Source organism: Enoplosus armatus, chromosome 2, assembly GCF_043641665.1.
Source record: "Enoplosus armatus isolate fEnoArm2 chromosome 2, fEnoArm2.hap1, whole genome shotgun sequence".
NCBI classification, from domain to species: domain Eukaryota; kingdom Metazoa; phylum Chordata; class Actinopteri; order Centrarchiformes; family Enoplosidae; genus Enoplosus; species Enoplosus armatus.
Genome location: NC_092181.1, coordinates 1,848,410 through 1,873,230, shown reverse-complemented (window position 1 = coordinate 1,873,230; position 24,821 = coordinate 1,848,410). Strand labels below are relative to the sequence as shown.

The window sequence follows — 24,821 nt, the reverse complement described above, 5'->3', positions numbered from 1 at the left end:
CCCGCTTGCCTGTCTGTTTTATTATTTTAATTATTCCGTCCATTCTGTGTACAGGTATAAGGACATGGAGCGTGATGCAACCATGTCAATCGTGGATATTGGCTTGCTAACTGGCTTCACCGTCAACACAGATGACCTGAAGACAGTAAGACTAATACACATGTATAGAGCTCAAAGGTTAATGTTTATGGGTAACAGAAACAGGATGTGTTTTAAAGTTTAGAAGATTGTCTGAAGATGTGTGTGTTTGTATGATTGTGTGTGCAGTTGTCCAAAGGACATGCCCGCACCATTGCACAATATGAGATGAACACAGCACTGTCAGAAAGAGGCTCACTCATCATCTACCTGGACAAGGTAAGACTTTCTTCCCTCTATCCCTCTTTCTCTCTGGCTCGCTTTGTCAAGTTTTAATTCAAATTCAAATAAGGTTTATTGAAATTAATGTTGAAGTTACAGTTTTTTCATTATTGCCATTTGACTGCTGACAGCTAACTTCAATTAAAAAGATTACAATTCTTACAATTACCCCTGTGCAAAGCTAGGGTTGTGTTAACCAATTAGCAGAGGTGTAGATTCAAGTCACATGACTCGGACTGGTGTCATAAATCTGATGACTTTAGTCTCAACTTGACAAAATTAAAAAAAACTTGAAACTTGAAACTTGCAACCTGACTTCTATCCTTCTCTAGCCCAAAGATCAAAATTATGCTGTAGAAAATGTGCAACCAACTCTTGATATACGTGACAATTGATGTACTTTGAATAAATCCAACAGCAGCCAATCACATTGCAAGAACAAGAGGAAAGAATCATTTGACAGTGCAGATCAGCAGACTGACAAAAGATGACACCTTGGATTATCACATATGTAAACACTATGCTGTTGTCAACAAAATAAGACAAAATGCAAAACATTCAGCTCAGAAGTTTCAAATGATTGTAATTGTGTCAAAGGAAGAACAGCTTTTAAATATTTATCTGAAATGAATATGCATTTTAAAGGGCATTTATTAATTCTATTAAGTCTATTATAGTGTTACTCTGTTTCAAAATGTTAAAATGGTTTTAAATTGAAGGACCAAATTTGGGACATGACCTTGACTTTGGACTCAGGGCTTCACAACCTATACTTACCTGTGACTTGCAAAATGACTCTGTCACGTGTTTGCCAATTAGCCTTTGTTTGGCGCACACACACATACACACACACACTCTTCGTAAGTAAGATATTAAAACAAATAAGTTATTAATGCAGTAGGAGTCAAATGAACTTGATGGGAAAAACAGGAGCAAAAGTCACAGTAAATCTGACCCTGACTCTGTACACTCTGTTTTCATTACAGTTGTTTTTAATTGCTAACTCACATTTCTCTGTAGGAGTTCACTTTTCACACAGTCAGCAACAACTGTGGATCGCTTTTCATTGCTTTTACACAAAATGCATTTAACGCCTACATCTTTCATATTTCATGAACTCATTCAAACTCAACCACCACCAAATCTCTGTGTATTTACACTCTATTTTGCATACAGTGAAATGTTCAAAACCAAAGAAATTTAAAAAAAAAATGTAAATGCAAAGACTCCTATTTGGGACACTGTGCACTTATTTTCATTTCTTGATGACCTCTATGAAAGACTTGTGCCGGGTGAGAAGCCTTTTGAAAAGGTGCACTTGGTATAGAGAAACGTTAGTTAGCAATTGTTAAAAAAAAAAAAAAAGAAGCTTTTTGTCATCTGCTGTATAGTGGTAACACAGGATGATATTGTGTTTGTGCAACTTTGCTTTCCATCTCTCCACAGGTTTCTCACACACAACCAGACGAGATCGCTTTTAGGATTCATCAGACGCTGAAAGTGGGCGTCTTACAACCAGCTGCTGTGTCTGTCTATGAATACTACGACATCAACACAATAACCGTGCGTCAGCCAGAGTTTCAGGATATCTAATATGCATTTTCTGATGTACTATGATCCTGCAGTCAATCAACACAAAATATCTTACAAATATTGTTCTTCCTTGTTGCAGAGACACCTTGTGTAAAGTTCTACCACCCAGAGAGGAGAGATGGGAAGCTACTGAGGCTCTGTGCAAATGACGAATGCACATGTGCTGAAGGTACAGAACATGTTTCCTAATGTAAGCTGTTTTATCTTACATAGCTATCAGCTATCTTACATCTGAAACTCTTGAAGAAACACAACATTAACATTCTGCCTCACGGATGTAAACAATATCTTCGTTAATAGTTTGAAGGTCTAACATGTGATGTAAGAGTGGGTTACATGACAATCCTGAATTAAATGTTTTACTGCATGTTACAGCAACAAGCCCCTGCATATGTGCTCATTGAATCACTTGTATATTTACTTTGTGCCCAATGTGTATTTCCAGAGAATTGCAGCATGCAGAAGATGGAAAAAATCAGCAATGATGAGCGCACAAACAAGGCCTGTGAGACTAGGTTAGACGGCAAAATAGATTTTGGTAAGAGTTAGTGTTTGTTTGTGAGTGAGTTAGTGAGTGAGTAAGAGAGCGACTAACAAACTGCTACTTGTCCTTCCCTTGTCCTTGTTCTCAGTGTACAAAGTGAGAGTGGAACATTTTACAAACAATTTTTCCACTGACATTTACACAATGCGGGTTGTGGAAGTCATCAAAGGAGGTGGGTATTTATTTCCTTTAAACCTTCAAAATTTGAGCTGCCTAAAATTTACCATTTACCACCCCCAGATGTTTACCCTAAAATGTTTATGTAATGCGTCAAAGTTAACAAATGAAGCTGCCTCTTTCTTTTGTGGCCACTGTACATCTCTGTGAAGCCATTTATTCATGAGATGAATAGATGAGAATACATTAGTAACCTTCAATATTGCCTTTGTATATAATTATATGTAAGTATCTTGTCTCTTTTTTCCAATATTTTAATTACAGCGAGTTATGACGAGTGTCACCATCACCGGCAGCCAGGGGGATTCATGCCTGATAGTGAGCATTTATCTCCTTTTGAAATTATTACTATCACTATTTGAACTGCCTGATCTTTATGTTCCCTTATATTTGTTATAGTAATATATGAATACAATAGTGATGTTTTTATACTGCACCTGTAATTACAATGTATTTTATTATATATATATTTAGCCCCAGGAACCTGTGACGTGGGTCCTCTGGGTAAACTGCGTCAGTTCCTCAGTTATAAGCACTGCAGGGTGGCTTTAAATCTGAAAATAGGCAAAACCTACCTTATCATGGGCATGGCCGGAAATATTGTCATAGACAAGGAGGAGAGCTCGTAAGTGAACACAACTTTTGAGTTTGTACTATGATTTTTCGGTTCTTTTTTAAATTTCATACCAACATAATTTAGATTGTAGCTTATATTAAAACCCACTGTGTTTTTCTCAGGTATCTGTATGTACTCGGTGAGAAAACCTGGATCGAGTACTGGCCCACAGAAGAAGAGTGTCTGACTGTGGAACACAGACATACCTGTTTGGGCATGGAGGAGCTGGTCAAAGACTACACAATCAATGGATGTCGGCAGTAGTGAAAACTAAAAGAAACACATTTTGCTTTATTTTTGCATTACTCACATGTCAAACTTTGCGAGTGCAAAGTTATGCAAAAGGCACATACATGCATCCTGCTGTGCTGAATAAAATGTGGTAATCTTTCATGTTATGGTCTGTGTCTCATATAAAATTTATACAACATGGATATACTGTAAGAGTGTCGCTCTGTCGGTCCCCTGACTTTGGTGATACCCCGACTGTTTCTCTTGAGCCACCATGAAGTTCACAAGTGTAAATAAGTCTCTACCCTATAACATACAGTATTAAAAAATAATAATAATCATGGGTATATGTTTATGCAAATTAAAACTTAAGGGGGGAAATACTCGCCTAATTTGCATATTAATTTGTTTACTTCGGACCAAAATTATTGAAATTGTGGCTGACCTTGTTTGTAATCTTTCCGATAATCAGAGTACCATGCTGTTATGTTTATTTTTGAAGAAGACATCTGTGTCTTTAGGTGGGGTGGGGGTCTAATATGGGTCAACTTTAAGACTGCAATGACTACAATGTAAAGGTAATACATGAGAGGCACAGACTGGCGCTGATGGTTTCTCCTTAAATATTACTGGACAAGCGCAATATTAAAACAACAAGGACGTTTTTTAACTGCCTCTGGACATAACGTTAACATTTTGACTTGTTGTTTAACGAATGGACATTAGGGGGCAGCAGCATGCCACGATGAAGCGTGTAGTCTGTCCAAAAATAAAGACAGCGAAGAAGAAGAAAGTGACGTACTTCCTAGCCCAGCCGCTGCCGGGTCATGTTGGTGTTCTCGGAGAATAAAAGGATCAAACTCTAACTTACTACATCCTGCAAGACAGGCAACGCCAAAGCGTGTGAACCAACTCGGGAACACAGCGATAGTAAAGTGCCAAGTGACCTGTTAAAACTTAGGTCACGTAAGAGAAAAGCTAATTAGTTTTCCAGGTTGTGGTGCCTCAGAAGATACCGTTATGGCCAAGGTACAAGTGTTGAATGTTGCTGTGCTGGACAACCCGAGCCCATTTGGAAATCCGTTTCAGTTTGAAATAACGTTTGAATGCATGGAGGATTTGCCGGAAGGTTGGTATTGTTTTCAGCTTACATGTAATGTCAGTTAACTTACCGTTTGTGACATGTTAGCTATTACATACTAGCTACGTCTGTTGGCGCATTCTGCTTTCGTGGTAAATTGCAGATCGATGGGTAGCATCGTAAGTAATTGATAAGCACGCTGTTTTGTTCGAAGTAATTGATAAGCACGCTGTTTTGTTCGATGATAGTGATTTCATTTGACAAGTTGTTGAAAATTGGCGCTGGCGCGTTTGGGCTCATTGCCCCGCCTCCTGTCTGCAGTGATTGGGCCGGGAACGTTCTTCGGAGTTTTTGTCCGAGAAGCTGATTGGTTGATCACGTTATGTTACTGTAGCAACAGACGAGCTCAACGAGTTGCCGCGAATCGCAAGAAGAGACAGCTGTGAAGCGGTAACGTGTACTCTGGGAATGCAGTCAGTTTACCTGTGGTGACATTAACTGTGCAGCGGTATGCAATGTCATCAACCTGTGTAATGATTGTAGGACAATGTGTCAACGACACTTCTTTTGTTTTGTGTTGTTGGTTAAAGACATCAAATCAAACCATAGTGTCTAGAGATGCACTGACTGTTTATATTTGGCCATAGGTGGAACTGGAGTTTTTACGATCTATTTTTTTAGGTTATGCCACTTAATATGACACAATTACCAGCAAAATAACTAGTATTAAAACAACTGCCATGTTCTTGTATTTCTTACATTTCACTTAGCCAAGTCTCAGAAGCCTGGTTGTACTTTAATTTGAACAAAGACTCTTTGTGGAATTTCACCCCAGGGATCAATAAAGTATTTCTGATTCTAAAAAATGTACATTTGCTTTGTAATTAGAAAATATAAGATATCGTCTTCAAAAAACTACAGTATATGACTGAATCTGTACTACTACTGCAAACGGGGACACCACATTGCATTTTTCACTTATGTTAGCAGCCCAGATGGAATTGTATCCATCTAATTTGTATTGTGGTGGTGGCGGCAGAAGTCTCAGCAGCAGATCTGCCAAATCTGGGCAAAGAAAACAGAAATATTTTGCCTGGCTTGATACCATCTGACTTTTTCTCTCAGAAAAAGACCCCTCCAATTCCTGAACTCAGGGTATCTGCAGATACATATGTTGTTCTGTTGGAGATAGTTAAAAACCAGAGTCTGAGTGGTGTGGTTCAAAATGTCTCTGTCTTCTGCTTTTCATTTATGTAGAAAAGGCTGCTGACTTGCAGTGTCTAGAGATGGAGCTAATGTCCATTCATCAATATCATTACCTGTGTGAAAACTCATGTTCCTTAAACAGAACTATATCTTTAAACCTCACTATTGTGTGTGTGTGTGTGTGTGTGTGTGTGTGTGTGTGTGTGTGTGTGTGTGATGTCAGATCTGGAGTGGAAGATCATCTATGTTGGTTCAGCTGAGAGCGAGGAATATGACCAGGTTCTGGACTCTGTTCTAGTTGGCCCGGTACCGGCTGGCAGACACATGTTTGTGTTTCAGGTAAGTAAGCTGTGGTCACATGTTACCTCTCGTCCTGTTTCAAAATACTGCTAGACCACTGAACCAATTGAATACTTGAGCTGAAAATCAAAGAAATGTAGGTAAATGTATTTGATTTCTCTGGTTTGGTTCTTCATTTAGTTTGGTGCATCATTAGTGATTAATGAATTACTGTGGTTTACTTTGATCTGATTTCTTCTTCTTTGTGTTCCTGTCTGGCCCCTCAGGCTGATGCTCCTAACACAGGGCTGATTCCAGAGAGTGACGCTGTAGGAGTGACTGTGGTCCTTATAACGTGCACCTACCGTGGACAGGAGTTCATCCGCATCGGCTACTATGTCAACAATGAATACACAGACCCTGAACTACGGGAAAACCCACCTCTCAAACCAGACTACACTCAGGTAACACACACACACTCAGAGATGACAGTTATTGATTTCTGTCATAGATAGAAGCATAGGGGACCTGCTTGCAACAATCTCTTACTAGACTGAATCACTAAACAGGTGTCAGTGTCTTATTTTTATGTTTAAATTACTGCAATACCTGAGCTGCAGATAGCTTAAACAAATGGTACAGTACTTGGGTCATGCTCGTGAAAAGTGTCTATTGAAATATACACTGCTTTCTACTGCCCTCTGGTGCTTTGAAAGGGAAGTTACAGGCAACAGTAACATCGAGAAGGTATAACATGAACTGTAAATAGAGACTGTGTGTATATATAATTGTGTGTGTATGTGTGTATATATGGATATATGTATATATATGCATGTGTATATATGCATGTGTATATATGTGTACATATGTGTATATATATACAGTGCTTAACAAATTTATTAGACCACCACCCAGTGTAAGGTGTTTGCCACCACTGCCCTAAATTAACAGTATTGCTGATTACCAAAATATTTTTTTATGTTTCTGTAATGGTTAATCCACCTGTATGTGCAAGCTCTTTAATCAAAATTAAATCTTTAATGCTAAAATATAATTATTGTTGTTATCCATGAATTTTCAAATTTACTGTTTTACAAAAAAGCAGAAAAAATAGTAAAGCACATTATTATTTTTTGATTGAGATGCCAAATTACATCTCAGTCAAATCAATCTCATTTGTTTTAGTGGTTGTATGTTATTCTTGATTCCAGTGTGCTGGCTCAAATTTGGGTATAAAAACGTGAATTCAGTTTGAAATTCCTGCTGCTCTGTTCAAAATGGTGAAGCATAGGGAACTCACTGAGAAAGAAAGAGTCCAAATTAAAGCACTTCATGATGCTGGATGGTCTTTGAGACAAATAGGGCAAGACATAAAGTGTTCTCACAGTGTGGTCAAGTATGCCTTGGACTCGATTGCAGAGACTGGTACTTACAAAATGCGTCAAGGAAGAGGCCGAAAACGAAAGCTAACTGAAGCAGATGTCAGGCACCTCAAGATTTTAAGTACCAGAGACCGAAGGAAGACCACTGTTGATCTTCAGGCAGAGATTAATGCGCCTAGATCAGAATCTGAGAAAGTCTCCAGAATGACCATAAGCAGACGACTGAAGGAACAAGGCTCAAAGGGAAGAATAGCTGCTAAGAAGCCATTATTGAGGCCTGCAAACATCCAAAAATGGCTAAAATTTGCCAGGGAGCCCAAACACTGGACTGTAGATGACTGGAAGAAGGTACTCTGGAAGGAAGAGTCCAAGTTTGAACTCTTCGGTCAGCATCGTCGTGTTTATGTCCGCAGAAAAGCTGGAGAACGTTTTGATGCTAGATGCATTGCACCCACAGTGAAACACGGGGGAGATTCCATTATGGTATGGGCAAATTAGTTAAAATCGACGGTATCATGAACAAGAAGGTCTACCACAACATCTTGGTGCATCATGGAATCCCTTCTGAATTGAACCTGATTGGTCGTGGGTTCATATACCAAGAAGACAATGACCCCAAGCATACTGCAAAGCTGTGCAGAGACTACTTGACCAAGAAAAAGGAATCTGGAGTACTGGAACTGATGGACTGGCCAAGTCAAAGTCCAGGCTTGAATCCTATTGAACAGATCTGGGATTTATTGAATTCAAAAATAGATCGCACAAACGTTTCATCCAAAGTAAGTCTCTGGGAACAGCTAGAAACTATTTGGAAGTCAATAACAAAAGAGACTGTCGAAAAGTACATAAAAACAATGCCAGCAAGAATGCAAGCTGTTATCAGGGCCAAAGGAGGTCATACAAAATATTAAGATTTTTGCTTAATATATGTGAATAAGGACTATTTAGTTGTTCCAGTTTGTTATTTGCCTAATAAATAACAATACAATTTTTAGTTTGAAACAAGTTTTTGACAGATTTCTAAAATATTTGTGTTTTCTCGTTTTTATGACAGGTGGTCTAATAAATTTGTTAAGCACTGTGTGTGTGTGTGTGTGTGTGTGTGTGTGTGTGTGTGTGTGTGTGTGTGTGTGTGTGTGTGTGTGTGTGTGTGTGTGTGTGTGTGTGTGTGTGTATATATACATATACATGTATATGTGTGTGTGTGTGTATATATATGTATATATATATATATATATATATATGCTTTTCTCTGTTAATGTCATTGAATATGTTTTTGGTTTTGTACTGTTGATCAGACAAAATAAACAATTTGAAGAAGACACCTTGTGCCCTATGAAATTGTGATGGGAATTCTGCTCTATTTTCTAAGAGGGCCTGAGCAGTATGCCACTTTAACAGAGGTAAAAATGGCTTAAATTTTGTTTGCATTCATCAAAAACATATACTCTTAACCACAGAAGGTATTGTCAAAGCAGCTTGGGAGCTGACGTTTTTGAATACTAACAAAAATGTGTTTTTTATGTTGTTGAAATAATAAGCAAGGTGTTCTAATTTTACTGTCCAGTACAGGGGTAGATGCTTATTTATCTTACAATATAGACTTACAAACTCCAGTATCGTGTTTCAATGTTTCAGAAAGCCTGATAAAAGAAGCCCTGGATGAGAAAATCCCTCTGATTAATGTAAGCCAGTGGAACAGAAACAAACTCAAAAGTGGGCATGACTTTCTAGAGGAGGCTCTTTGTGTGATCTATGCTACACATGGAAAAAGTTACTTTTTGTATTCACCTTTTTGACAGTTTTCTCCATATGTTGGTAAACGTATGTATTTATCCTCACAATTAATGGGGAAACTTCACTCATCAAAATTAGTTTAGGAGACATGGGGGTTGTCACTCAGCTTTTCAAAAACTATATAGAAGTTGTATAATGTCTTTTCACTTGGTCTCTGCTTGCTGTTGATGATCCATGTGATGCCATCAAGGTTTATCAGTTTGGGCTTGGAGACTCTAAATGTTTTACGGAAAGCCTGTGTTACAAGCAGAAGGTGTGGAGTTTACCCGGCAGGGAGGGTCTAATGAAAAGATGCTATTCAGCTCCATATTGGAAAATGTTTGTGGAACTTGACCCATATTTGGGACTTAAAGTCAGGATGTCTCGACCACCACTGCTTTCATTTGGAGCATTATTCATGAACAGTAGTTCTGATACTGATGTTACTTTCATTCTCTCAGCTCCAGAGGAATATTTTGGCCTCCAACCCCCGCGTCACCCGCTTCCATATCAACTGGGAGGGCTTGGCAGACAAGATGGAGGACAGCGAAAACGTTGACCCGTCCCCCAACATCAGCTGCATGCTCCCTCCGTCCTGTGTACCAGGAAAGATGCCAACTCTTGGACTGATGCCAGACAACTCCATGGACTGCATGTAAGAATCATCAGATTAAGATCATGGACAAGAAGCTCTTCTTATCTGTTCAGGCACCCACATCGCAAATACACATTTGGACAAGGAGGACATGGATGTATCGACGTAACATTAACAGGAAGCAAGGACATTCTTTTTATACAGCTGGAGCTGGAATTGTTGCAAACCGTTTTCCTTTCTTGTTCACTCTTTTTTAACATACACAGATGTGCACAACCAACATTGCCTTATTTCACCATATCTCTGTCTTGGATGATGTTGAAGCTGAACCAGAGAAAGTTTGAGTCATCAGGGTGGGGTGATCTTAAGACAGGACCACTTGATAGCTTATGCAGAGTACAACCTTGTGCTTGCATGTTTTACCCTCGAGTTATCCAGATAACTCGGTAAACCTGCTTCTTCAAATAGACCTCAGTTCAGACAGTGTTCTTTAAAATGTTACATAAGATGTGGGGTCCATAATTATGCATAAAACGTGTAGGTAAAGGAGAGATGGATGCAGTCAAGTTGTTTGTATGATTTATGCATACTGTAAATAACGTTTTCTCTGCGCTTATTTTGTCTTCAATATGAGAAGACATTTTCTTTTTGTACTTACTATATATTCTCTGCCTCAGTATTTGTAACAACAGTGTTGGGGTTAATAAAGTTTGTTTTGTGGACCTGTTTTGTGCCACTTTCTGATAATCGTCACATCTTACTTACACAGCTGCTTTCCTCCTTGACTAGTGAGGAAGGAAGTACAGCAACAGCAGCAAGACTCCACATGAGTGTGTGTGCATCCCACTCTTTCCCCTCCCCGCTCTGGCTCCTTTCTTTTTTCCAATTTCATTCATAAAATGCAGCAGCATCACTCCGCCATTTTCACTCTAGCCTCATGTTGCTAGGCAACTGCAGCACAAAAGGGAGGGGGACTGTCTGCTCTCACCCATTTTATCTCTTCGTAGCTGAAGGGACTAACCCTTCCGTCCATCCTTCTGTTACCTCTGCTTCTCACATGTCTGCACTTTTTAGCAAGACTGTGAAAATGTGGTTATAATGCTAGAGGCCACGTGTATATATATTAAAAAAAAAAAAAAAAGACAAGAAAAGGCAGGAGTCTGTGGGATGTAAAATGGTGTATATTCATATTTGGCATCACAATCCATATGCAGCATCGTCTGCCCTGCCCTCTAATGCTGCCTGTAGTCGTGCTCAAATGAATGGGGTCATTCTCAGGAAAAATAACAACAATTTGCTGGATTTGTTCAAATGTGAGCCTTTGCTTCTTTTCTCTCTTATATATATCGCTGTAAATTGAGTATATTTTGGTTTTAGTCTGTTGACTAAAAAAAACAATGTGAGGATGTCACCCTTTTGCTTTTGAAATTGTGATGGTCATTTTGTTTACTGTTATCTCACATTTTGCAGACTATATGATGTAATCGTGAAAATAATTGACAAACACTCACTCACACTTTAAAGCTCCTGTAATAATGTTCTGAAAGCACTGAACAAGAATGTCGCCTATACAGCTGTGGTAGTTTGGGCACCTGTTGGGCTGTAGAGCCCTAATGTGATGGTGTCAGACCCTGCAGTAGCTGTAGGAATCTGTGGTTGGTTCATGGGCCAGGGGTCCCTTTTAAATTCCAATTTTTACCAACACAGGCTCAAATTATAATGAAATAGATATTCAGATGCAAATCTATGTGAAATAATAAGGGGCCATGTAGGTACAGCAGGTGTGAGTGGAGGATGTCAGAGATGCTGCTGTAAAGGTCGTTGCTACACAGACAGTATGTGGCCCTGAGGGTTTTCATCCAACACCGGTTGTAAAAACAGTTTTCCCTGTGATTCATTTCCCAGCAGATAAACTCTCCCTCCATTCACTGCGATCTGTTTAGAAGTCCTGCCAGCCAGAGCGCGCAGCGCGTGCATTAAATTCTGACCAACATTTCTAAAAATAGCTCGCCGTTGACGTCACTTAGCCAAACGTGTATCAGTCGCTTGGCGGCGGGGGGGGGGGGGCGGTGAAGGGGGTGGTATTCTTGTCAACCGCTGCTGACAGCCAATAGATATCCTCGCATTCACCGAGATTCCCACGGTTCGGACGCGCCAAGCCAATGGAGGAGAGAAATCGGAGAAAGTGGGCGCGTACGTCGTCGGTAGGAAAATAATCGGTGACGTTCCCCTCGCTTGCTTTTTGTAGGGCGGCGGGACGCTGCCGTTTTTTGATGGATTGCGAATGGCCAATCAGAGCACTCCGCCGCAGAGAGATGGCCAATCCGTAGCCTTGCTCCAGCTGTCAATCACCTCAGGTTCCGTCGAGTAGGCGGGGCGTTCGCTCGGCTGTAGTTCCGTCATCTCGCTCGTCTCCGAGGCTACAGGGGGCCAATGTTGATTTGGGCGAATTTCCGTCGTTGTCGGACCCCGCCGAGGTTTCATTTTTAAAAGCTGGTTTCTGTAACGGAAAGTGGCAGACTTTCGATTGAGAATATTGAATCCCTGCCGTCGGTATCGCTGTTTTTTGGGCTGGGGGAGAGGTGGGGAGCCGGGGGGCCTCGCTCGGAGGGGGCTGCAAGGAGGGACAGGAGAAGACTGGATCCTCCGCGTTCAGGCCAACTGCGCCGAGGTCGGCCTGACAGTCCAGTGAAGCCCCGAGATACCACAACGACAGGTCCCCGTGGATTTAAGCTCGATATCGGTCGCCGGTTGTTGATGACCGTGGAGAGCCCGCTGCACTACCCCGTCTCGCCGTGGCACCGCATCAGCAGCTGTCAGGCTATTAAAGATCAAGACCTGGGAATTAACGCTTGGTAACTGTTACAACTGGATTTAGGAAATACCGTTCGGACGTAATCGAGCTTAGACCGGCTTGAGGAGGCTGCAGGGCGGCCAAAAAGCCACGAATCGCCCGTTGACAAGTTGTCATCATGGGCAACGCGCCCACGGCCAGGAAGGGCAGCGAGATGGAAAGCGGTGGGTACCGTCGCCAGTGCACATCACTCCTGAGCAGCACCTGCTCGGTTGCAGCCTCATGAAATGATCAGAGACGCTGTGATACAGCAGGCTGTGTTTGCTTTACATAACAAGTCATACACTGTTAATTAGAGGCCTGCTGCTGCTTTCCAGTTCATTAACTCATACGTCCATGACAAGCCCTGCTGCAAACGACTTAGCTTGTGCCATGCAAGCCCCCAAGAACCTAAATGTGCTGAATTTAAATTCAGGAGCATTGTATGTTCATATAGATGAAAAGGGGAATCTCTCTTCAAACGAGGCTCAGAGGCACTGTTCAGTTTTGGACCTTTTGATTTGATTTTAGTGGCTGCTAAGGTAAGATGAAGCAGGATGTAGTGCTGTTTCCATTGCCAGTTCCCTGTATGGACAGCCAACAGCAACTGTAAATCCTGGCATATTCACTCTACCATAATATTGGCAATATCACAACAATCTATGTATCAGATGTATCCCAAACACTCCAGTTCTCTTGCAACACTCCTTTGGAGAGACAGATACTACTGAGACTGTGTGGGGGTGGGCTGAATCTAATCTAGGTGGGGACTATTTTGTTTAGTAAACCCATAAAACTCGCTGGTCTAAGTGTGTCTGCTGTACTTTAAGTCCAATTTAAGGTTACTGTTACGTAGGAGGATGAGAGTATGCAAATGCTAGAGGCCACTGGACTGGTGTATTTTTTGGAGTACTTATTTACTAGGGCTTTTGTTTTTACCAGAAGATATAAAGTACAGACTAAGTTTTTTCATTTCTAGTAGCAGTGAGGCAGGAAAAATAGGTATGTGGGTGTCTCTCATACTCAAGTCAGTCTGGGTATTGGCTGGCTGTGCCTGATACTACAGACATTCTTCGAGTGTATGTGTGTGTGTGCTGCAACCATTCATCGCTGTTGAAACAGTGTCCTATCAACCAGGTATGCTTTTCACCAAACAACTTAAAAGGGCGACAGATGATGAAGAGTGTATGAAATATGGATTAAGAAGCTCTGACTGTATCCAGTATCACACGTTCACACCTGGGAGCAGCTGGGTACAAACACATGTCATGTACTCTTGGTCACTGAGCAACTTTTCCTGTGTCGATGGGGCTTTGGTGCCTTGCTCAAGAGCGAGTAGTTGCTCAAGTATCACTAGTTCACTTACCTCAACCACATTTTCCCAGCAGGATATAACCCATAACCTGTTGGAGGAAATATTTAATGCCAAGCCAAAGCCTTAACCTGTTATTTATTCCTGTGCTGAAAGTGAACAAAGTTTAAATTATTATTTGTCCGGTTATTTTATATACGTCTGCTTCAATTACTCGAACTCCAGTGATGTAGCATTGCACTTCCATCAAGTTGGGGGACTCACAGATGAAAATGTGAGTTTTAGTCCCTAGTATGAGTGAAGCTTTAAAAATATAATAAATCCTACAATTCCCATAATGCAATCCAATAGCGTCTTTCATTAGACCCTTTATCTTTAGCCTTCATCTTCCAAACTCCACACCCCATCCCAGATCCCACATCTCAGTTTGTTTTTCTGTCAACATTTGAAGTACATTAAACGTTATACAAGTGTTTTACTTAGCTTAGCAGTCCTCTCCATGAAAAGTAAACGCACCTTTATGTGTAAAATCATTGGAGCGTCCCTTTGAGATTATTCATGATGCAGTATGTAAAGAATCAGCACAGTTGGTGATATTGAGGCTCACTCTTCTACCTTCAGACGTCTCCAATGGACTTAAACTGGACTGGACTAACTGAACAGCACGTCCTTATAAACCTTGACACTCTGACCGTGTCTTCTTATTTGTGGCATCTGTGTTAGTTGTGAGTAGTAGTTCATCCCAGTGAGCTAAGGTGCAACTACCGGAAACTGGCTTGGCACAATGTTTGCATGTCATCCATGTCTCATTCTCATGTTTTTTCTCTTTCTATGTGCCATGTATCATGCATTCAAAACAAGTATTCTTTAAATGTGAGCGAGATGTAAACAGCAGTAACTGGGCTATATTTCTTAAAAAACACAGGCTCTCTACAATCAATTTCAGAAATCGTAGGAGGCATCCTACTATTTCTTTTCCGGTTTCTTTCACTTTTTACACACACACACACACACACACACACACACACACACACACACACACACACACACCACTAAAGCTGTTCTTGTGGTTTTGTCTTCCACAGTTAAGGAATTCCTTGCTAAAGCCAAAGAGGACTTTCTCAAGAAGTGGGAGAACCCTGCACAGGTTAGTGTTTGGATGTATGTGTGTTCATCTAACACAACAGGAATGTGACATTTTCTCTATTGTAAAAAGTTTCTCTTAGCATCCATCCAAATGTGTGATTTTTCAATCCAAGTCTGTGTGAGCAAAGGTATCAAAATGATATGATCATATTGTCTTATCGTTTCACAAATTCCTATTGGCCAAGTTATTTTTTTAACGTGTGTGAAAAGTTTTGTTGAATGTGATGCATAGCATTGCACTGAACGTATACTTGATTATTTTACATGTGATTTTTGTATATACTGTAGTATACCGAAATAATATTCTTATTATTCATATTATGGTATTGATTTCAACTGTATCATACGGCCCTAAAAATATGATGAAAAAGTTGGACATTCTGTGTAACGAAGCTTTCGGACATGTTTTACAGACACAGATTAAATATTAAATACAATATATTCTTTTCATTGTAGAGTATATCTAACGTTCTCTCTCACCCAGGTAGTTATGAAAAATAACACACTTGATATGTGACAGTGTGACTGCTTTTTTATATAAACTTTGTGTTGCTGGTAGTCGGTATAGTGTATATACAATATATCCAGTATGTACATATATGTATTGCATACTATAAACTTATGATCATAAACCATATATACCATGTTTCATACACATTATATATTATGATTACAGTATGTAGTATACACATATACCATACATATATACTGAGGCATTTGCTTGACTGCACACAAGCATGCATAATATAGAATGAATAGTCAATGTGAGCATAGGACACATTAGAAAATAAAATTTACAAAAAAATCATTTCCCACTCCTCAACCCTCACCATCCCATTTTCACAGAAATCAACTCACCCTTTGTGTTTTGTGTGTTCAGAACACTGCTGGCCTGGAGCAGTTTGAGAGGTTGAAAACCCTGGGCACGGGCTCGTTTGGCCGCGTGATGCTGGTGAGGCACAGAGAAACGGGACAGCATTATGCCATGAAAATCCTCAACAAGCAGAAGGTCAGTCTGGGTCAGGGTTCAGGAGGGTCACAGTTGGATGGAGGCTGTTTCAATGTGTCTGTCATTTAAGGACGCTCACAGGATCCTACAGGATGGTCATAGAAAATCTAGGGGAAAAAATGGCCCAACGCTCTCTTTACATACAGGTGCGGGCCTTTTTTTCCTCCCTTTGAACCTCTTTGAACCCGCCGGTGCTGAAGCAGGCGTCGGCCGAAGTGGCAGAGCCGAGGTTGTCTTTATGCAGATCACATCAAGTAGAGTAATTCTGCTACTCAATTTAGAATAAATTTGTGCCTGTGCTTCTGTCTGCTCCAGTCCCCTCTTATGACATAATATTTACAGATAAATGTTTCTACAGTTGAAATACACAGATGGGAATGTCTGTTTTTGGCTAATCCAGTGAATTTAATACCTGAAAAATCAAGATTCTTTCATCACATTGATGCAAAAATCCTGCAAATCCAGTATTTGCCATAAAGCAGTCCTGAGTACTGATTTGCGACTCAGTCCAAAGACATGCATGTTTTAGGCAAACTGGTCACTAAATTGCTGGTAGGTGTTAATGTGAGTGTAAATGTTGTCTGCATGTACGTGCTGGCAACCTGGCAAATTGCCTGACCAAATGCATGCTGGGATAGGCTCCAGGCCTCCACAACCCTGAACATGATAAGCAGGTATATAAATGGAGAGATGGATAGATCACCTGCTGGATATGTTTATGTTGAAAGGTCTTTATATTTCTATATATTTACATGTCCTGGAGATGAACAGCCTTCTCTTAAAGGAGAGGAACATGACCCTGCTGTCTGCTGGATGAAAGCAGCTGATGTGATGGGCCATTTCTGATGCCACTTGCTGAGACTGTGCTCCTCCTACTCATAATATATTCATCTGGTTCAGGCCTGTTTTCCAGTTTGTGCCGCTTTGCACCCCAAGAATAAAGCCTTTAAACATTTTGGTAATATTGCAAATATCTGTCCATTATGTTATCTTCAGATAGTTATCTTCAGAAAGTATCTAATGTGAAGACTTACATCTGGTATATCAAGTTACCTTTAAAGCAGTAGTGTGTTAAATAAGTAGTGGCAGGTGAACATAACTAGAAGGAGAATTTAGCTGAAGGTTTCTTTAAAAGATGCATAATTTGAATGTACATGCTATACACCATACACTCAAATACATTGCAATACAATAAAATTGGTGGTAAGGTTTCAGAGTATCTGCACACTACTATTGTGATAAAATTGGAAGAAAACCAGGGTATTAATATTGGTTTAAAGTACCTCGTCACATTTCAGAAAATATTATGCGGCTTGAAAAACACCTTTAGCAAGTACTTTTTACAAAATGAACAAGTGTTGTTTCTATAATAATACCAATACCATCATAGAAACTATTTTTATTATTTATTTATTTTTTATCTAAAACAAACATGAATTATTAGACACATGTATATGTCATTACATAAAAATGGGGAACAAAATTCTACTAGATGCACTTATTTTTGAGTTTGGAGAAGTAGCTTACCACAGTGTTCGTATTGGATGGAAACAGGAAACAAAGTGTTGGACCAGGGGCTGCTGACTGTTAATGTACATGATAAAGAGAACTAAGATTATGCTGCTCTGATAAAACAATAGTTTATTTTTGTTGATGCATGATTTCAATTTTCGCATTCATTTGTTATCTGACACAATATAAACTCTCTCTTCCTTTGCCTTTCAGGTGGTGAAGCTCAAGCAGATAGAGCACACTCTGAATGAGAAGAGGATTCTTCAGGCCGTCAGCTTTCCTTTTCTGGTGCGGTTAGAGTACTCGTTCAAGGTACAGTCATTTTCAGATGGTGTGTGTTTGTATACGGGCCCGTGTGTGGTTGTGTGATGACGACAAGTGACTGGATAGATTTTCCGCTCATCATCCCCCATCCCTCATACCAGTTTTTAAATTGCCATTTGTCTTTCTGCATTTTTGTGAAGGTGGTCCGTTGAAAAAAAAAAGACATGTTTTACCCCAGCACACACAGTTGTCTTATGGCAAGTGACAAGTTAACCATCTGCCTATCATGAGTGGGCAGAAACGCGTACTGCTTCGATTTCATTCAGCAAAACCACGAGCAACTTCTGGCTCATGATACAGCCGCCTTCGAAGGTGGCTGTTGGGTTGAGTTATAAACACTTGTACAAACTAGTTTTTTTCTCACATAACCCGACCCTTACAGTCTAGGTCATTAAATTGTATCGCATTCTCTATTACGCTTAATTTGATCAATGTCCATGGAAAGAGTCTCTCTCTGACTGCTGAAGTCTATTTGTCTATTTGTAAGTTTCTATTTGTGTTTATTTTTTAGGTAATGTGGTAAATGACCTTTTTCAATGACCAAAACACTGCATGTGAAGTTTAAACCTTTGTAATTTTGTGTGGTGTCAAATATTATTTACTTAAAGACAGGGTCCAAAATTAACTTTTAGGTCTATCTGCCAATGGCTGGTAAACTGAAAAAAAAGTTACCGACCAAAATATTTTTCAACCAGCTATAAAACTGCATAAGATACGATATCATAAAAAGCTAGAACCAACCCAAACTTGCGTAGTGTGCTCGGACACAGCGGTGACGCCATTCAGAAAAAGATACATACTATACAAAGAGTAATAATCAACCTTGTTTGCAGTTCGAGTTGTCCTGTCAACACTTTTACAGACGTCTCTTTTACAGGGGTGGTCTATGGGGAAAATGCTTTGGACCTCGTTTATTGTATTTACTCACATTTGGCGAGTGGCGGGTGCTAATTTTGGACCCTGCTGAAAGAAAAAAAGAAACTGGCTTAGGCCATAATATAAAAGTTGTTGTTTCAATGGAGGAACTTCCAAAACTGAGAAAATGTCAAAATGTGGGTCTAGATGGGTCATATTTACTAAATTCAAACAGATTCAACATTCTCGCCTCATTCCAGCGTACAGTAGTTCATATACTGCATGAAACAGGCATAAAGTGTCATTTCAACACTCAAAGTTAATAATTGTCCTCAAGATGAATAAACATTGTAGACGTTTATCTAAAATGGGATCTGTTCTGGTTGAAGACCACTTCCGAGTATTTATAGTGATCAGCAAAATAACATGCTTATATAAAAATCTATTTCTAAGTAATTCCTGATGCAGTCGTCTGTCAATTTACTGATCCTCATTCTACTTATCACTTCCATCATCACTGACAATTAATCCTATTAAGGGTGTGTCATCTGCAAATATAGAGTGGACTGAGCTTGGTCTACCACATGCACAATGACCACCAGCAAACAAACACATTCTCTCTCTTCTTCAACATTTTCCTGACCCAGCTTTGTCAGCGGCTGTTTGTACCCGTACAGACTAACCCAGCTGATGGCCATACTCCAATTAAGGCCTTATTCAGGTTAAGCTGTTTAGCCTTGGATGCCCGGGGATTGAATATCCTTGATGCCTCAAATAAACCTGTTAACAGAATATTCCTGTCCACGTGCCTTGTCCTGCACACAGATGGAAGAGTCAACAACAAACACATATTAACTCGGCTTAGTTAGATGTATCCGACAGTAAGTTGTATTTGCAGGTGTCAACCGAGAAGCTTGTTAAGAATGAGATCCTCCTTTTATAATATAAAGCTAGTGTTGTTTAGCTCTGTTGAAGAGTCTGAAGGACATATGATTTGCAAACCAGGTTTTGGAAATAGAACATGCCTAAACAAAATAAAACTCAGTGGATTCATTTAAATTGACTCACAAAATACTGTTTCCATGTCGTCCAGTTGCCCATCCTGTGTGTGTGTGTGTGTGTGTATGTATGTGTGTATATGTGCGTGATTTAATACATGTGTGTATCTGACCGAGTGAGTGTCACTAACAGGTCCTCTGTCTTCCCTTCCCCAGGACAACACTAACCTCTACATGGTGATGGAATATGTACCAGGGGGAGAGATGTTCTCCCATCTACGAAGAATTGGCAGATTTAGGTTCGTGTCTGTATGCAATTGAGTTTACCTGAAGTTTACAGCCAGAAGCATTTTATAGGCACGCACAGAGGTAAAATGTGGAGCAGCTCTGCTCTCTTCAGGTCTGTTTTAGCCTGACTTATTTAGCTTTGTTCATCTCTGTTCTGTTCTGTACTGTACACTCCACTAAACTACTCTCTTCCTGTCTATCTCCCTGTGTGTGTGTGTGTGTGTGTGTGTACGTACAGTGAGCCTCATGCTCGGTTCTATGCTGCTCAGATCGTTCTGACCTTTGAGTACCTGCATGCTTTGGACCTGATCTATAGAGACCTGAAACCTGAAAACCTTCTCATAGACCAACAGGGCTACATACAGGTAAATAACACCTGATGCAGTAATATACAAAAGCTGATCAGTTACTTCCTCAAGAAGTTGTTGGTTAACTACAATTTACTTCTTTATATATAAATTCCTGCATGTATTCATAGAATTTGTCGATAAAGACGGCTGTTGAGACGTCAGGACGTCTAAACAGTTGTGTGTGTTTACTGGGAATTCTCCTCAAACAATAATGTAAGAGAAAGAAATATTTTAGCATTTATGCTTGAAAAACGACAAACAGTGCATAGATTATCAAAAATAGTTGCAGACTAATTTTCTGTCAATGAACGGATTAATTAATTGACTAATTGTTGCAGCTGCGATATTTATTGGCCAAATAATCACACTCTGATATACAGTAGCTAACATTAGCCATGTAAGCTAGCTAACACAGTGGTACTCTTTGTGCGCTGCCGTTGGGGCTGTTTATCACTTCATACAGTGATGAAATACACTGATAAAACTTTATATGTGAGGCATGCTAACTTTGATATTGGCTGCTAGCTTGATGGAAGTGGCACCACCCCACTTGAATCAGCTTGTACTTGGTGGTTACTTGCCCAGAGTAACATGTAGTGGCTCAGGGTGGATACAAAATGTTATATAAGATGGCTAGTTGACTATAATGGACAGTTAGCTATCCTATCTTACTCATCCTACCTTTTTACTTACAAATATGTGGTTGAGGTAAACCAGACTTTTTAATACCTGTTCCCTTTAGTTGTGTTGTCGTGTGGACTTCCATGTAAGCTGTACGTCAAATGAAGCAGGTGAATACAGTGTCATCCTAACAGATAGGAGTGACGACCGAGATCATTAAAAAGAAATGTATATAAAAAAAATGTACGACTGTATTGTTGAATGTTTAGAAAGATAAGAGCCCCAGAAATACAAACAATATAAAGGTATTTGCCGCACCCCTCTTAATGTGTGATACCACACAAACATGGAAGTGCCTAGAAACTATCAACAACTACCCAGAGTGTCCAACAATATAACCATGTCCAACTATGATGGCAGAGTGTGTTTGCAGTTACCTATCTGTTTGTGCTGAGGTGCATGCTGGCACACTGAAGCAGTCTTGGGGCACGGATTCTGCTGCCCTCTAGTGGTGAACAGTGAAACAACAACTAGTGAAAAATTCCTTTGCTGCCCCAAGATCCTCGCTGTCCTCTGTCTCGCCTTCCTTCTGCCTTTCATGTGCTAAAGCTCAGCCAGGCACTCTGAGAGTGTGTCTTATTCCTCTTTTGTTTGCCCTCTTACTCTCTTTCTCATTTTGTGTCATTGCTCTTTCTTTTCGTCCCTCAGGTGACAGATTTTGGCTTTGCCAAACGTGTAAAGGGCCGGACCTGGACACTGTGCGGCACCCCAGAATATCTGGCCCCAGAGATTATTCTCAGCAAGGTGAGCCCTTTTTATTTCGTAAATTGTCAGCTGTGTTTCCTTTCAAAATAATTCATTACTGCCAGTGACATGCTACATGCAACAAGCATATCTCTTCCCTCTGAACCTGTAGATGGGATGCATCGACTGTGTTGGAGAAATAAGATGCAGTTAAAGTGGAGTCTAGGATGAACACTTTAAATTTGGTCTTGATTAACTGTCTATAACGCTGTCTATTTTTCTCTCCACCCCATTGCTCCTTCCTTGTTATGTCCACCAGGGGTATAACAAGGCAGTAGACTGGTGGGCACTGGGTGTACTGGTCTACGAGATGGCAGCAGGGTACCCGCCTTTCTTTGCTGACCAGCCCATTCAGATCTACGAAAAGATCGTATCAGGGAAGGTGAGTCTGACTCTATGATTACCCCTTTGGGCTACATTCAGTATCTGTTTGAAACATGTGGTGCTTTAGACTAGAGTGCCCCCCCCCCGCCATCCCCAATCCATGACGTCTTTCTGCTGGTTTATTGCAGAAAAGTATTTCAGTTTAGTTTATATTTACAGTATAGCTCCATTTTGGGAATAAACAAAAAGCTGGAATTACTCCTCAGTGGCTTTTTCAATTTTGAGTCACGCATGCCTCTGTACGCTTCCTCTTTTACTCCGCTGACTGCTTTGACTTTTTTCATTTAAGGCTAATAAAGATACAGACATTCTGTTATTTTCCGTGGTATTTTGGTTATTTTGGTTGTATTTTATTTCAGTTTTGAAGAAAGAAAGTGTCACTGTTTGTCTTTGTCATTGCTATGCCCTGTATTTATGTGTTACATCGTATATCGTCCCATTTCCTGTAAGAGGTTTATAAGATTTATTTTTGTTTTTAAGCTGCATTCCACAGATTCTTCATTTTTTTTATTTGGGCAGTGATTGCTGTTTTGTTTTGTACTTTCCGTACATCATTTTACTATCAGTGTCGATGCTCTACTTTCTTCGAGTTTTCTGTTGGTAAAGTTTGAGTTACTGCTCAGTCGTGTTGGATATTGCTAGTCATACCACCACATGGGGCAGTGGTGAGTTAAAGGTTAGAGAAGCTTGCCTTGGACACCGGGTTTGATCCTCGGACCAGCAGGATTAATCTGGGTGGGGAAAGTGAATGAGCAGTGCGGCCACTGAGGTTCCCTTGGGCAGGCCTGTGTGTGAATGTGTGTGACTGATAGAGTGTCAATACTGGGCATTCCTGAATAAGGGGGCATTGCTCAGCAGGAGCATAAAAATAGACATTTATTTCAATGTGACTTTTTTTTTTCAGCACACTTTGTCATTTGTCCCTCCACATAGTTACTTCTTCTTTCTATACAGATATATTCAAATAGTGAGCGATTCAGAGCAACAAACATCTGGTCACGTTGCTGCATCTCAAGACTTTACTGCTGCTTCATTCTTCTTCTGGTTTTCTGTCTCAGGTGCGTTTTCCATCTCACTTCAGTTCAGACCTGAAGGATCTCCTGAGGAACCTGTTACAGGTGACAGCAAATATCTCAGTCGAGGTTACTTTTACTTTGCCGCGTGTTCTGAATTCATCATAATGTACGGATGAGGAAAATGTATTGGTGTCATCCTCAGGTGGATCTCACAAAACGTTATGGGAACCTCAAGAACGGTGTCAACGACATCAAGGGACACAAGTGGTTTGCAACCACTGACTGGATTGCCATCTACCAGAAAAAGGTAAGTGTGTCTGTGTGTGTGTGTGTATATTGTGTAGATGTGTGGCCTCCCCTCTGTAAACATTTCTTTTCAACTGGTGCTTTTAATTGTCTTTAGGTGGAAGCGCCCTTCGTCCCCAAGTTCAAAGGACCAGGCGACACCAGCAACTTTGACGACTACGAGGAGGAGGAGATCCGCGTCTCCTTCACTGAGAAATGTGCCAAGGAGTTTGCAGAGTTCTAGAGTTAGAGAGTGAGAGAGGAAGAAAGAAGGAAGTAGGGAGAGTCAAAGGTAGACTGGTCAAGTGGGAGACGTAAGGAGAGAGTACTGTCTCCTGTCCAATCACAAGCACCAGCTACAAAAAGAGGAAAAATGGGATAGAGAAGGGGAAAAAAGAGCAAGGAGACTGATAACCAGCAGTGTTGCCTTTTCTGTTGCATTTCTGTTGTATTTATTATTCTGTCTTATTTATGGATCCCTTTATAATGAAGGTGTGCTTCAGATTCATGGGTGTTGGGAACCCCCACTTATTTAGAGTTGCCTCTACACATTCTCACCCGAGATCTTCCCTGCTCTTTTATTGTTTCATTCATGGTTTAGTCACTTTTGGGCCACATTATAGAGCGATCAGTCAGTCTGTTGGTCATTACATGAAGCCCGTTGAGTTAAGTACAAGTTGAGGTCTCAGTCTGCACAACAAGTTTCTTAAATTTAAACTGACAGCCGGCTAACTTGCTCTTTTCTTGGTGAGCAGGAGGAGCATTAAAGCGAACATTCAAATGAGTCACACACATGCACTTAAATAATGTTTTGTAGTCATGACTTGATTTTTCCTTAAATATTTAAACCATTTCATATCGTAGACCGCAAAATTGGGCAAAAGAAAAAAATAATGCAATGTCTGCTCAAACAGATTTTGGTCAGAGACAGATTACACTTACGGGGAAAAGTCAGTTAAGTTTACAGCTAAGTAACTCCATCTGCACTTCTTATCATTGTTTGTATAGCCAGGTTTCGTGCATATGTACAACACTCAACTTTTAAATGTTCCTAGATACTAGCCAATGATATCACGTCATGCTAACAAACAAGGAAATGTGGATACGGAAACGGAAATATCTCAGTTTTAATGGTGTCATGATGGAACACCATAACATAATGGTATCTCAGGTTTGAACATATCACTTAATAGGCATTTTATCAACATAAAGCATTAGTATTAGCTTGCAAAGAAAATGTGTGA

At 40.3% G+C, this 24,821-nt stretch overlaps 3 protein-coding genes across 4 annotated transcripts in view; all 3 read left to right on the top strand.

Annotated features, from left to right (window-relative positions):
* LOC139297742 (complement C3-like) overlaps positions 1–3,629 on the top strand; it is a 31,051-nt gene extending 27,422 nt beyond the window's left edge. Inside the window, exons 37-45 of the mRNA XM_070920528.1 lie at positions 55–145; positions 268–357; positions 1,807–1,927; positions 2,033–2,122; positions 2,399–2,491; positions 2,586–2,669; positions 2,939–2,992; positions 3,149–3,299; positions 3,413–3,629. Of these exons, the coding sequence (XP_070776629.1) occupies positions 55–145; positions 268–357; positions 1,807–1,927; positions 2,033–2,122; positions 2,399–2,491; positions 2,586–2,669; positions 2,939–2,992; positions 3,149–3,299; positions 3,413–3,554 (916 nt within the window). The 3' untranslated portion in view covers positions 3,555–3,629. The remainder of the gene's footprint in view (positions 1–54; positions 146–267; positions 358–1,806; positions 1,928–2,032; positions 2,123–2,398; positions 2,492–2,585; positions 2,670–2,938; positions 2,993–3,148; positions 3,300–3,412) is intronic.
* Positions 3,630–4,428: 799 nt separating this feature from the next.
* Positions 4,429–10,552, top strand: asf1bb (anti-silencing function 1Bb histone chaperone). The gene is made up of 4 exons (XM_070920504.1): positions 4,429–4,650; positions 6,032–6,147; positions 6,375–6,551; positions 9,707–10,552. The coding sequence occupies exons 1-4, from the start codon at positions 4,542–4,544 to the stop codon at positions 9,902–9,904; spliced, it is 600 nt and encodes a 199-aa protein (XP_070776605.1). The 5' UTR covers positions 4,429–4,541; the 3' UTR covers positions 9,905–10,552.
* Positions 10,553–12,758: 2,206 nt separating this feature from the next.
* prkacab (protein kinase, cAMP-dependent, catalytic, alpha, genome duplicate b) lies at positions 12,759–24,255 on the top strand. Of its 2 annotated transcripts, none has more exons than XM_070913522.1 (11): positions 12,759–12,858; positions 15,071–15,132; positions 16,012–16,140; positions 17,866–17,964; positions 20,046–20,128; positions 20,356–20,482; positions 21,797–21,892; positions 22,152–22,274; positions 23,335–23,394; positions 23,495–23,599; positions 23,696–24,255. In XM_070913522.1, exons 1-11 carry the CDS (start codon positions 12,813–12,815, stop codon positions 23,819–23,821), a joined length of 1,056 nt encoding a protein of 351 aa, XP_070769623.1. In that variant the 5' UTR covers positions 12,759–12,812; the 3' UTR covers positions 23,822–24,255. The 2 variants fall into 2 exon arrangements, with proteins under 2 accessions (XP_070769623.1, XP_070769632.1); XM_070913531.1 differs by having other exon boundaries at positions 12,813–12,867.
* Positions 24,256–24,821: the final 566 nt, after the last annotated feature.

Coding starts and splice junctions, on each gene's coding strand:
- prkacab (XM_070913531.1), top strand. CDS start 12,813: ATGGGCAACGCGCCCACGGCCAGGAAGGGCAGCGAGATGGAAAGCGGT. Junction 12,868..15,070: donor GATGGAAAGCGGTGGGTACC/GTCGCCAGTGCA, acceptor TGTCTTCCACAG/TTAAGGAATTCCTTGCTAAA. Junction 20,129..20,355: donor CGAAGAATTGGCAGATTTAG/GTTCGTGTCTGT, acceptor GTGTACGTACAG/TGAGCCTCATGCTCGGTTCT.
- asf1bb (XM_070920504.1), top strand. CDS start 4,542: ATGGCCAAGGTACAAGTGTTGAATGTTGCTGTGCTGGACAACCCGAGC. Junction 6,148..6,374: donor GACACATGTTTGTGTTTCAG/GTAAGTAAGCTG, acceptor CTGGCCCCTCAG/GCTGATGCTCCTAACACAGG. Junction 6,552..9,706: donor TCAAACCAGACTACACTCAG/GTAACACACACA, acceptor TCATTCTCTCAG/CTCCAGAGGAATATTTTGGC.